General features: G+C 55.9%; 1 protein-coding gene across 1 annotated transcript in view; it reads right to left on the reverse strand.

Moving 5' to 3' along the window:
- The window catches only part of LOC132393583 (cell adhesion molecule 2-like), a 225,939-nt gene that overhangs the window by 55,224 nt on the left and 157,502 nt on the right, over positions 1 to 13,213 (reverse strand). The window contains exon 7 of the mRNA XM_059969022.1: positions 2,077 to 2,255. Coding sequence (XP_059825005.1) covers positions 2,077 to 2,255 — 179 coding nt within the window. The remainder of the gene's footprint in view (positions 1 to 2,076; positions 2,256 to 13,213) is intronic.

Genomic DNA, 13,213 nt, shown 5'->3' on the forward strand with positions numbered 1-13,213 from the left:
GCTGGTAAAAATTGAAATCAAATCCTTAGAAAGAGGTGACACAGGATCAGAAGATGTAGCATCCTTGTAGGCAGAGTTGAGAAACTGAAGGGTGAAAAGACCCTGATGCAAGTTGTATACAGGCCTCTGAACAGCAGCCAGGATGTGGGATATGCATTTCAACAGGGAATAGGAAAGACATAAAATGAAGGAAATTTACTATACTCTTGGTGGATTTCAATGTGAGGGTAAATTGGGAAAATCCAGCTGGTGCTGAATCTCAAGAGAAGGAATTTGTAGAATCCCTACGAGACGAATTTTGGAGCAGCTTGCGGCTGTGCCACAAGGAGACACTATCAGGGATGATGGCAGAATAGGAATAGCTGGAATTTCTGAGGGCAATTCAGAAGGTGCAGGATAGATACATCCCAAAGATGAAGAAGTCTTCTAAAGAGATGATGAAGCAACCATGACTGACAAGAGAAGTCAAAGATTGCAGAAAAGGAAAAGAGAGGGCATATATAATAGAGCAAAGATTAGTGGGAAGTTAGAGGACTGGGAAGCTTTTAAGCACCAGCAGAAGGCAACTAAAATAGTCAAAAAGGAGAGAAAAGATTAAATATGAAGGTAAACTAGCCAGTAAGATAAAAGAAGATACCAAAACATTTTGTAGATATATAAAGAGTAAGAGGGAGGCGAGAGTGGATATTGGACTGCTGGAAAATTAGACTGGATAGGATCAAAGTAATGGCAAACGAACGTAATGCATCAGCCTTCACTGTGAAAGACACAAGCAATGTGCCAGAATTACAAGAGTTTTGGGGCAGCAGTGAGTGTAGTTGCTATTACTAAGGAGAAGGTGCCTGGGAAACTGAAAGCTCTGGAAGTAAATAAGTCCCCCTTTGTTCTGAAGGAGGTAGTCGAAATGATTGTGGAGGCACTAGTAATGATCAGTAGGTTCTGGAATGATTCTGGAGTACTGGAAAATTGCAACTGTCATTCCACAGTTTAAGAAATAAGGGAAGCAGAAAAGCAGGAGACTATAGGCCTGCCCTCTATGGTTGGGAGTCTATTAATAAAGCCGAAGTTTCACGGGTACTGGGAGAAGTGTAATGAAGTATGAAGGTAGGTGGAGGAACAGGTAGTGTCGAGGAAGCAGGGAGACTGCAGAAGGACTTGAACAGATTAGGAGAATGGGCAAAGAAGTGGCAGATGGAATATAGTGCTGGAAAGTGTATGGTCATGCACTTTGGCAGAAAGAATAAAGGTTTCGACTATTTTCTAAATGTGGAGAGAATTCAGAAATCTGAGTGCAAAGGGACTTGGGAGTCTTCATGCAGGATTCCCTGAAGGTTAACCTGCAGGCTGAGTCGTAATGAGGAAAGCAAATGCAATATTAAAATTCATTTTAAGAAGACTAGAATGCGGAGGCTTTATAAGGCCTTGGTCAGCCTGTACTTGGAGTACTGTGAGCAGTTTTCAACCCCTTATCTACTGAAACAGGAAAGGGTTCAGAGGAGGTCGATGACGATTCTGAGAATGAAAGGTTAACATGTGAGGAGCGTTTGATGATTGGGGTCCATACTCTCTTGAGTTTAGAAGAATGGGGGGAGGGATCTCAGAATTTCATTGAAACCCATCAAATGCCTGGATACAGTGGATATGGAGAGGTATTCCCTTTAATTGGGGAGTCTAGAACCAGAGGGCACAGCCTCAGAATAGAGGGATGTCCCTTTAGAACAGGGATGAGGAGGAATATCTTTCGCCTGAGGGTGGTGAATCTGTGGAATTCATTGTCACCGATGGCTGTGGAGGCCAAGTCATTGGGTATATTTAAATCGAAGGTTGATAGGTTCTTGTTTAGTCAGGGCATCAGAGGCTATGGGGTAAAGGCAGGAGAATGGGGGTTGAGAGGGAAAATAAATCAGCCGTGTTGGAATGGTGGAGCAGACTTGATGGGCTTAATAGTCTAATTCTGCTCCTATTTGTTATGCGATGTCGGGGTGAGCTGACCCGGGGGAGGGCATAGTCATCAGCGACAAACACAGGATGAGAGAGAGGTTGGGGTGGCCCAGGTCTGGGCTGACGGATACTCACCATATACAAAGAGAATATACTCGGCACTGTTGTGGCCCATGGTGTTGGCTGCTTCGCAATAGTAGGTGCCGTTGTCGGTTTTGTTCAGGGCGCTGATGATCAGGACGTTCCCCTCCACAATCATTCTGTCCGGATCAGGAAGCTCAGCACCATCCTTCTTCCATTTCACAGCTTCCGGCCTGTGGAGACGCAGGTTGCAGATAGTCAGAGGTGGGGTTCTGCTGGGGCCCACACGAAACCGCACTGCATTGTAACATCCCCTCCCACAGTGTGACCCTCCGACATTACTGACCCTCCCTCAGTACCACCCCTCCCCCAGTGTGACCCTCCCTCAGTACCACCCCTCCCACAGTGTGACCCTCTGACATTACTGTCCCTTCCTCAGCACCACCCCTCCCACAGTGTGACCCTCCCTCGGTACCACCCCTCCCACAGTGTGACCCTCCCTCAGTACCACCCCTCCCACAGTGTAACCCTCCCTCAGCACCACCCCTCCCACAGTGTGACTCTCCCTCAGTACCACCCATCCCACAGTGTGACCCTCCCTCAGTACCACCCCTCCCACAGTGTGACCCTCCGACATTACTGCCCCTCCCTCAGTACCACCCCTCCCACAGTGTAACCCTCCCTCGGTACCACCCCTCCCACAGTGTGACTCTCCCTCAGTACCACCCATCCCACAGTGTGACCCTCCCTCAGTACCACCCCTCCCACAGTGTGACCCTCCGACATTACTGCCCCTTCCTCAGCACCACCCCTCCCACAGTGTGACCCTCCCTCGGTACCACCCCTCCCACAGTGTGACCCTCCCTCAGTACCACCCCTCCCACAGTGTGACCCCCCTCAGTACCACCCCTCCCACAGTGTAACCCTCCCTCAGCACCACCCCTCCCACAGTGTGACCCTCCCTCAGTACCACCCATCCCACAGTGTGACCCTCCCTCAGTACCACCCCTCCCACAGTGTGACCCTCCGACATTACTGCCCCTCCCTCAGTACCACCCCTCCCACAGTGTAACCCTCCCTCGGTACCACCCCTCCCACAGTGTGACCCTCCCTCAGCACCACCCCTCCCACAGTGTGACCCTCCCTCAGTACCACTCCACCCACAGTGTGACTCTCCCTCAGTACCACCCCTCCCGCAGTGTGACCCTCCCACAGCACCACCCCTCCCACAGTGTGACCCTCCCTCAGTACCACTCCACCCACAGTGTGACTCTCCCTCAGTACCACCCCTCCCACAGTGTGACCCTCCACAGCACCACCCCTCCCACAGTGTGACCCTCCCTCAGTACCACCCATCCCACAGTGTGACCCTCACTCAGTACCACCCCTCCCACAGTGTGACTCTCCCTCAGTACCACCTCTCCCACAGTGTGACTCTCCCTCAGCACCACCCCTCCCACAGTGTGACCCTCCCACAGCACCACCCCTCCCACAGTTTGACCCTCCCTCAGTACCACCCCTCCCACAGTGTGACCCTCCGACATTACTGCCCCTTCCTCAGCACCACCCCTCCCACAGTGTGACCCTCCCTCAGTACCACTCCACCCACAGTGTGACTCTCCCTCAGTACCACCCCTCCCACAGTGTGACCCTCCCACAGCACCACCCCTCCCACAGTGTGACCCTCCCTCAGTACCACCCCTCCCACAGTGTGACCCTCCGACATTACTGCCCCTCCCTCAGCACCACCCCTCCCACAGTCTGCCCCTTCCTCAGTACCACCCATCCCACAGTGAGACCCTCCCACAGCACCACCCCTCCCACAGTCTGACCCTCCCTCAGTACCACCCATCCCACAGTGTGACCCTCCCTCAGTACCACCTATCCCACAGTGTGACCCTCCCTCAGTACCACCCCTCCCACAGTGTGACCCTCCCACAGCACCACCCCTCCCACAGTCTGACCCTCCCTCAGTACCACCCATCCCACAGTGTGACCCTCCCTCAGTACCACCTATCCCACAGTGTGACCCTCCCTCAGTACCACCCATCCCACAGTGTGACCCACCCTCAGCACCACCCCTCCCACAGTCTGACCCTCCCTCAGTACCACCCATCCCACAGTGTGACCCTCCCTCAGTACCACCCATCCCACAGTGTGACCCTCCCTCAGTACCACCCCTCCCACAGTGTGACCCTCCCTCAGTACCACCTATCCCACAGTGTGACCCTCCCACAGCACCACCCCTCCCACAGTGTGACCCTCCCACAGCACCACCCCTCCCACAGTTTGACCCTCCCTCAGTACCACCCCTCCCACAGTGTGACCCTCCGACATTACTGCCCCTTCCTCAGCACCACCCCTCCCACAGTGTGACCCTCCCTCAGTACCACTCCACCCACAGTGTGACTCTCCCTCAGTACCACCCCTCCCACAGTGTGACCCTCCCACAGCACCACCCCTCCCACAGTGTGACCCTCCCTCAGTACCACCCCTCCCACAGTGTGACCCTCCGACATTACTGCCCCTCCCTCAGCACCACCCCTCCCACAGTCTGCCCCTTCCTCAGTACCACCCATCCCACAGTGAGACCCTCCCACAGCACCACCCCTCCCACAGTCTGACCCTCCCTCAGTACCACCCATCCCACAGTGTGACCCTCCCACAGCACCACCCCTCCCACAGTGTGACCCTCCCACAGCACCACCCCTCCCACAGTTTGACCCTCCCTCAGTACCACCCCTCCCACAGTGTGACCCTCCGACATTACTGCCCCTTCCTCAGCACCACCCCTCCCACAGTGTGACCCTCCCTCAGTACCACTCCACCCACAGTGTGACTCTCCCTCAGTACCACCCCTCCCACAGTGTGACCCTCCCACAGCACCACCCCTCCCACAGTGTGACCCTCCCTCAGTACCACCCCTCCCACAGTGTGACCCTCCGACATTACTGCCCCTCCCTCAGCACCACCCCTCCCACAGTCTGCCCCTTCCTCAGTACCACCCATCCCACAGTGAGACCCTCCCACAGCACCACCCCTCCCACAGTCTGACCCTCCCTCAGTACCACCCATCCCACAGTGTGACCCTCCCTCAGTACCACCTATCCCACAGTGTGACCCTCCCTCAGTACCACCCCTCCCACAGTGTGACCCTCCCACAGCACCACCCCTCCCACAGTCTGACCCTCCCTCAGTACCACCCATCCCACAGTGTGACCCTCCCTCAGTACCACCTATCCCACAGTGTGACCCTCCCTCAGTACCACCCATCCCACAGTGTGACCCACCCTCAGCACCACCCCTCCCACAGTCTGACCCTCCCTCAGTACCACCCATCCCACAGTGTGACCCTCCCTCAGTACCACCCATCCCACAGTGTGACCCTCCCTCAGTACCACCCCTCCCACAGTGTGACCCTCCCTCAGTACCACCTATCCCACAGTGTGACCCTCCCTCGGTACCGCCCCTCCCCCAGTGTGACCCTCCCTCAGTACCACCCCTCCCACAGTGTGACCCGCCCCTCAGTACCACCCATCCCACAGTGTGACCCTCCCTCAGTACCACCCATCCCACAGTGTGACCCTCCCTCAGTACCACCCCTCCCACAGTGTGACTCTCCCTCAGTACCACCCCTCCCACAGTGTGACCCTCCCACAGCACCACCCCTCCCACAGTGTGACCCTCCCACAGCACCACCCCTCCCACAGTGTGACCCTCCCTCAGTACCACCCCTCCCACAGTGTGACCCTCCGACATTACTGCCCCTTCCTCAGCACCACCCCTCCCACAGTGTGACCCTCCCTCAGTACCACTCCACCCACAGTGTGACTCTCCCTCAGTACCACCCCTCCCACAGTGTGACCCTCCCTCAGCACCACCCATCCCACAGTGTGACCCTCCCTCAGTACCACTCCACCCACAGTGTGACTCTCCCTCAGTACCACCCCTCCCACAGTGTGACCCTCCCACAGCACCACCCCTCCCACAGTGTGACCCTCCCACAGCACCACCCCTCCCACAGTGTGACCCTCCCTCAGTACCACCCCTCTCACAGTGTGACCCTCCGACATTACTGCCCCTCCCTCAGCACCACCCCTCCCACAGTCTGCCCCTTCCTCAGTACCACCCATCCCACAGTGAGACCCTCCCACAGCACCACCCCTCCCACAGTCTGACCCTCCCTCAGTACCACCCATCCCACAGTGTGACCCTCCCTCAGTACCACCTATCCCACAGTGTGACCCTCCCTCAGTACCACCCATCCCACAGTGTGACCCTCCCTCGGTACCGCCCCTCCCCCAGTGTGACCCTCCCTCGGTACCACCCCTCCCACAGTGTGACCCCCCCCTCAGTACCACCCATCCCACAGTGTGACCCTCCCTCAGTACCACCCCTCCCACAGTGTGACTCTCCCTCAGTACCACCCTTCCCACAGTGTGACCCTCCCTCAGTACCACCCATCCCACAGTGTGACCCTCCCTCAGTACCACCCCTCCCACAGTACCACCCCTCCCACAGTGTGACCCCCCCCTCAGTACCACCCATCCCACAGTGTGACCCTCCCTCAGTACCACCCCTCCCACAGTGTGACTCTCCCTCAGTACCACCCTTCCCACAGTGTGACCCTCCCTCAGTACCACCCATCCCACAGTGTGACCCTCCCTCAGTACCACCCATCCCACAGTGTGACCCTCCCTCGGTACCGCCCCTCCCCCAGTGTGACCCTCCCTCGGTACCGCCCCTCCCACAGTGTGACCCTCCCTCGGTACCGCCCCTCCCCCAGTGTGACCCTCCCTCGGTACCGCCCCTCCCACAGTGTGACCCTCCCTCAGTACCACCCATCCCACAGTGTGACCCTCCCTCAGTACCACCCCTCCCACAGTGTGACCCTCCCTCAGTACCACCCCTCCCACAGTGTGACTCTCCCTCAGTACCACCTCTCCCACAGTGTGACTCTCCCTCAGCACCACCCCTCCCACAGTGTGACCCTCCCACAGCACCACCCCTCCCACAGTGTGACCCTCCCTCAGTACCACCCCTCCCACAGTGTGACCCTCCGACATTACTGCCCCTTCCACAGCACCACCCCTCCCACAGTGTGACCCTCCCTCAGTACCACCCCTCCCACAGTGTGACCCTCCCACAGCACCACCCCTCCCACAGTGTGACCCTCCCTCAGTACCACCCATCCCACAGTGTGACCCTCCCTCGGTACCACCCCTCCCACAGTGTGACCCTCCCTCAGTACCACCCATCCCACAGTGTGACCCTCCCTCAGTACCACCCATCCCACAGTGTGACTCTCCCTCAGTACCACCCATCCCACAGTGTGACCCTCCCTCGGTACCGCCCCTCCCCCAGTGTGACCCTCCCTCAGTACCGCCCCTCCCACAGTGTGACCCTCCCTCGGTACCGCCCCTCCCCCAGTGTGACCCTCCCTCGGTACCGCCCCTCCCACAGTGTGACCCTCCCTCGGTACCGCCCATCCCACAGTGTGACCCTCCCTTGGTACCACCCATCCCACAGTGTGACCCTCCCTCAGTACCACCTATCCCACAGTGTGACCCTCCCACAGCACCACCCCTCCCACAGTGTGACCCTCCGACATTACTGCCCCTTCCTCAGTACCACCCATCCCACAGTGAGAGCCTCCCACAGCACCACCCCTCCCACAGTGTGACCCTCCCTCAGTACCACCCCTCCCACAGTGAGACCCTCCCACAGTATTGCCCCTCCCACAGTCTGACCCTCCCTCAGTACAACCCATCCCACAGTGTGACCCTCCGACATTACCGCCCCTCCCACAGTGTGACCCTCCGACATTACCACCCCTCCCACACTGTGACCCTCCCACAGCACCACCCCTCCAACAGTGTGACTCTCCCTCAGTACCACCCCTCCAACAGTGTGACCCTCCCTCAGTACCACCCCTCCCACAGTGAGACCCTCCCTCAGTACCACCCATCCCACAGTGTGACCCTCCCTCAGTATTGCCCCTCCCACAGTCTGACCCTCCCTCATTACCGCCCCTCCCACAGTGTGACCCTCCCTCAGTACCACCCATCCCACAGTGTGACCGACATTACCGCTCCTCCCACAGTGTGACTCTCCCTCATTACCGCCCCTCCCACAGTGTGACCCTCTCTCGGTACCACCCCTCCCCCAGTGTAACCCTCCCTCAGTACCACCCATCCCACAGTGTGACCCTCCCTCAGTACCACCCCTCCCACAATGTGACACACCCTCAGTACCACCCCTCCCACAGTGTGACCCTTCCACAGTACTGCCCCTCCCACAGACTGACCCTCCCTCAATACCACCCATCCCTCAGTGTGACCCTCCCTCAGTACCACCCCTCCCCCAGTGTGACCCTCCCACAGTCTGACCCTCCCTCAGTACCACCCCTCCCACAATGTGACACACCCTCAGTACCACCCCTCCCACAGTGTGACCCTTCCACAGTCTGACCCTCCCTCAATACCACCCATCCCACAGTGTGACCCTCCCTCGGAACCACCCCTCCCCCAGTGTGACCCTCCCACAGTCTGACCCTCCCTCAGCACCACCCCTCCCACAGTGTGATCCTCCCTCGGTACCACCCAACCCACAGTATGACCCTCCGACATTACCGCCCCTCCCACAGTGTGATCCTCCCTCGGTACCACCCAACCCACAGTATGACCCTCCGACATTACCGCCCCTCCCACAGTGTGACTCTCCCTCGGTACCACCCCTCGACAACCAAAACCCCTTCAGTTCTGCGTGCCCATATCAGGAGTGTGAGGCTGAAGTGCATCTGGAACCTGAGCAACAGCCCCTTCATATCCTCAAACAGGGGCTGCAACCTCTCACACTCCAGATACACTGACGCCTCCCAGACAGAGAATGGGGTGCCAGAGAACGACAGATGCCTGGTGGAGAGTAAATTGACTGGCTGCGTCACAGCCTGGTATGGAAACACCAATGCGTGAGGCAAATCCTGCAAAAGATCATGGGCGTGGCCCAGTCCATCATGGGTAAACCCTCCCCTCAGTACCACCCCTCCCACAGTGTGACCCTTCCACAGTACTGCCCCTCCCACAGACTGACCCTCCCTCAATACCACCCATCCCTCAGTGTGACCCTCCCTCAGTACCACCCCTCCCCCAGTGTGACCCTCCCACAGTCTGACCCTCCCTCAGTACCACCCCTCCCACAATGTGACACACCCTCAGTACCACCCCTCCCACAGTGTGACCCTTCCACAGTCTGACCCTCCCTCAATACCACCCATCCCACAGTGTGACCCTCCCTCGGAACCACCCCTCCCCCAGTGTGACCCTCCCACAGTCTGACCCTCCCTCAGCACCACCCCTCCCACAGTGTGATCCTCCCTCGGTACCACCCAACCCACAGTATGACCCTCCGACATTACCGCCCCTCCCACAGTGTGACTCTCCCTCGGTACCACCCCTCGACAACCAAAACCCCTTCAGTTCTGCGTGCCCATATCAGGAGTGTGAGGCTGAAGTGCATCTGGAACCTGAGCAACAGCCCCTTCATATCCTCAAACAGGGGCTGCAACCTCTCACACTCCAGATACACTGACGCCTCCCAGACAGAGAATAGGGTGCCAGAGAACGACAGATGCCTGGTGGAGAGTAAATTGACTGGCTGCGTCACAGCCTGGTATGGAAACACCAATGCGTGAGGCAAATCCTGCAAAAGATCATGGGCGTGGCCCAGTCCATCATGGGTAAACCCTCCCCATCACTGAGCACATCTACACTGTGCAGAAAACAGCATCCATCGTCAAGGACACCAACCACCCAGCTCACGCTCTCTCACAGTACCATCATTGGGACTCTCACCACCAGGTTCAGGAACAGTTATTACCCCTCAACCATCAGGCTCTTCAATCAGAGGGGATAACTTCACTTGCCCCAACACTGAGCTACTCCCACAACCTGTGGTCTCACTTTCAAGGACTCTTCATCTCTTGTTCTTGATATTTATTGCTATTTCTTTATATTTGCATTTGCGCAGTTTGTTGTCATCTGCACTCTGGCTGAACACCCCAATGGGCAGTCTTTCATTGATCCTCTCATAGATATTATTCTATAGATTTGTTGAGCATAACCACAAGAAAATGAATATGGTTATATTTTAATAAAGCTGGAGACTCTCAGTAAGCAGAGCAATACTCAGCGATATCCACTTCCTTTAAATAACTTCCAGTTATTAAACCCAATCCTTCTCTTACCTTTCACTCTGATTTCTAGTCCTGTCTCACCCCTTCTCCTCACTTGCTCATCACCTCCCTCTGGCTCCCTTCCACAATCCCTTTTTCCCAAGGTCCATTTTCCTCTCCAATTCGATTCCTTCTCCAACCCTTTCCCTCTTCCACCTATCCCCATCCTCTTCTTTAGCCCTTTCCCTCTTCCACCTATCCCCATCCTCTTCTTCAGCCCTTTCCCTCTTCCACCTATCCCCATCCTCTTCTTCAGCCCTTTCCCTCTTCCACCTATCCCCATCCTCTTCTTCAGCCCTTTATCTCTTCCACCTATCCCCTATTCCCTTCTCCAGCCCTTTCCCTCTTCCACCTATCCCCCATCCTCTTCTTCAGCCCTTTCCCTCTTCCACCTATCCCCTATCCTCTTCTTCAGCCCTTTTCCTCCTCCACCAATCCCCTATCCTCTTCTTTTACCTCTTCCACCTACCCCCTATCCTCTTCTTCAGCCCTTTCCCACTTCCACCTATCCCCTATCCTCTTCTTCAGCCCTTTTCCACTTCCACCTATCCCCTATCCCCTTCTTCAGCCCTTTCCCTCTTCCACCTATCCCCTATCCCCTTCTTCAGCCCTTTCCCTCTTCCACCTATCCCCTATCCACTTCTTCAGCCCTTTATCTCTTCCACCTATCCCCTATCCTCTTCTTCAGCCCTTTTCCACTTCCACCTATCCCCTATCCCCTTCTTCAGCCCTTTCCCTCTTCCACCTATCCCCTATCCCCTTCTTCAGCCCTTTCCCTCTTCCACCTATCCCCCACCCTCTTCTTCAGCCCTTTATCTCTTCTACCTATCCCCTATCCTCTTCTTCAGCCCTTTATCTCTTCCACCTATCCCCTATCCTCTTCTTCGGCCCTTTCCCTCTTCCACCTATCCCCTATCCTCTTCTTCAGCCCTTTTCCTCTTCCACCTATCCCCTATCCCCTTCTTCAGCCCTTTCCCTCTTCCACCTATCCCCTATCCTCTTCTTCAGCCCTTTCCCTCTTCCACCTATCCCTTATCCCCTTCTTCAGCCCTTTCCCTCTTCCACCTATCCCCTATTCCCTTCTTCAGCCCTTTATCTCTTCCACCTATCCCCTATCCTCTTCTCCAGCCCTTTCCCTCTTCCACCTATCCCTTATCCTCTTCTCCAGCCCTTTCCCTCTTCCACCTATCCCCTATCCTCTTCTTCAGCCCTTTCCCTCTTCCACCTATCCCTTATCCCCTTCTTCAGCCCTTTCCCTCTTCCACCTATCCCCTATTCCCTTCTTCAGCCCTTTATCTCTTCCACCTATCCCCATCCTCTTCTTCAGCCCTTTACCTCTTCCACCTATCCCCACCCTCTTCTTCAGCCCTTTATCTCTTCCACCTATCCCCACCCTCTTCTTCAGCCCTTTCCCTCTTCCACCTATCCCTTATCCTCTTCTTCAGCCCTTTATCTCTTCCACCTATCCCCTATCCTCTTCTTCAGCCCTTTCCCACTTCCACCTATCCCCTATTCTCTTCTTCAGCCCTTTATATCTTCCACCTATCCCCATCCTCTTCTTCAGCCCTTTCCCACTTCCACCTATCCCCTATTCTCTTCTTCAGTCCTTTATATCTTCCACCTATCCCCATCCACTTCTTCAGCCCTTTCCCTCTTCCACCTATCCCTTATCCCCTTCTTCAGCCCTTTCCCTCTTCCACCTATCCCCTATTCCCTTCTTCAGCCCTTTCCCTCTTCCACCTATCCCTTATCCCCTTCTTCAGCCCTTTCCCTCTTCCACCTATCCCCTATTCCCTTCTTCAGCCCTTTCCCTCTTCCACCTATCCCCATCCTCTTCTTCAGCGCTTTCCGACTTCCACCTATCCCCTATCCTCTTCTTCAGCCCTTTACCTTCCACCTATCCCCTATCCTCTTCTTCAGCCCTTTCCCTCTTCCACCTATCCCCTATCCCCTTCTTCAGCCCTTTCCCTCTTCCACCTATCCCCTATTCCCTTCTTCAGCCCTTCCCCTCTTCCACCTATCCCCTATCCTCTTCTTCAGCCCTTTTCCTCTTCCACCTATCCCCTATCCCCTTCTTCAGCCCTTTCCCTCTTCCACCTATCCCTTATCCCCTTCTTCAGCCCTTTCCCTCTTCCACCTATCCCCTATTCCCTTCTTCAGCCCTTTACCTCTTCCACCTATCCCCTATCCTCTTCTTCAGCCCTTTACCTTCCACCTAACCCCTATCCTCTTCTTCAGCCCTTTACCTTCCACCTATCCCCTATCCTCTTCTTCAGCCCTTTCCCTCTTCCACCTATCCCCTATTCCCTTCTTCAGCCCTTTCCCTCTTCCACCTATCCCTTATCCCCTTCTTCAGCCCTTTCCCTCTTCCACCTATCCCCTATTCCCTTCTTCAGCCCTTTCCCTCTTCCACCTATCCCTTATCCCCTTCTTCAGCCCTTTCCCTCTTCCACCTATCCCCATCCTCTTCTTCAGCGCTTTCCGACTTCCACCTAACCCCTATCCTCTTCTTCAGCCCTTTACCTTCCACCTATCCCCTATCCTCTTCTTCAGCCCTTTCCCTCTTCCACCTATCCCCTATCCTCTTCTTCAGCCCTTTATCTCTTCCACCTATCCCCACCCTCTTCTTCAGCCCTTTATATCTTCCACCTATCCCCTATCCCCTTCTTCAGCCCTTTCCCTCTTCCACCTATCCCCTATTCCCTTCTTCAGCCCTTTCCCTCTTCCACCTATCCCCTATTCCCTTCTTCAGCCCTTTCCCTCTTCCACCTATCCCCTATTCCCTTCTTCAGCCCTTTATATCTTCCACCTATCCCCTATCCCCTTCTTCAGCCCTTTCCCTCTTCCACCTATCCCCTATTCCCTTCTTCAGCCCTTTCCCTCTTCCACCTATCCCCTATCCTCTTCTTCAGCCCTTTCCCTCTTCCACCTATCCCCTATCCTCTTCTTCAGCCCTTT

Source organism: Hypanus sabinus, chromosome 4, assembly GCF_030144855.1.
Source record: "Hypanus sabinus isolate sHypSab1 chromosome 4, sHypSab1.hap1, whole genome shotgun sequence".
Classification (NCBI taxonomy): domain Eukaryota; kingdom Metazoa; phylum Chordata; class Chondrichthyes; order Myliobatiformes; family Dasyatidae; genus Hypanus; species Hypanus sabinus.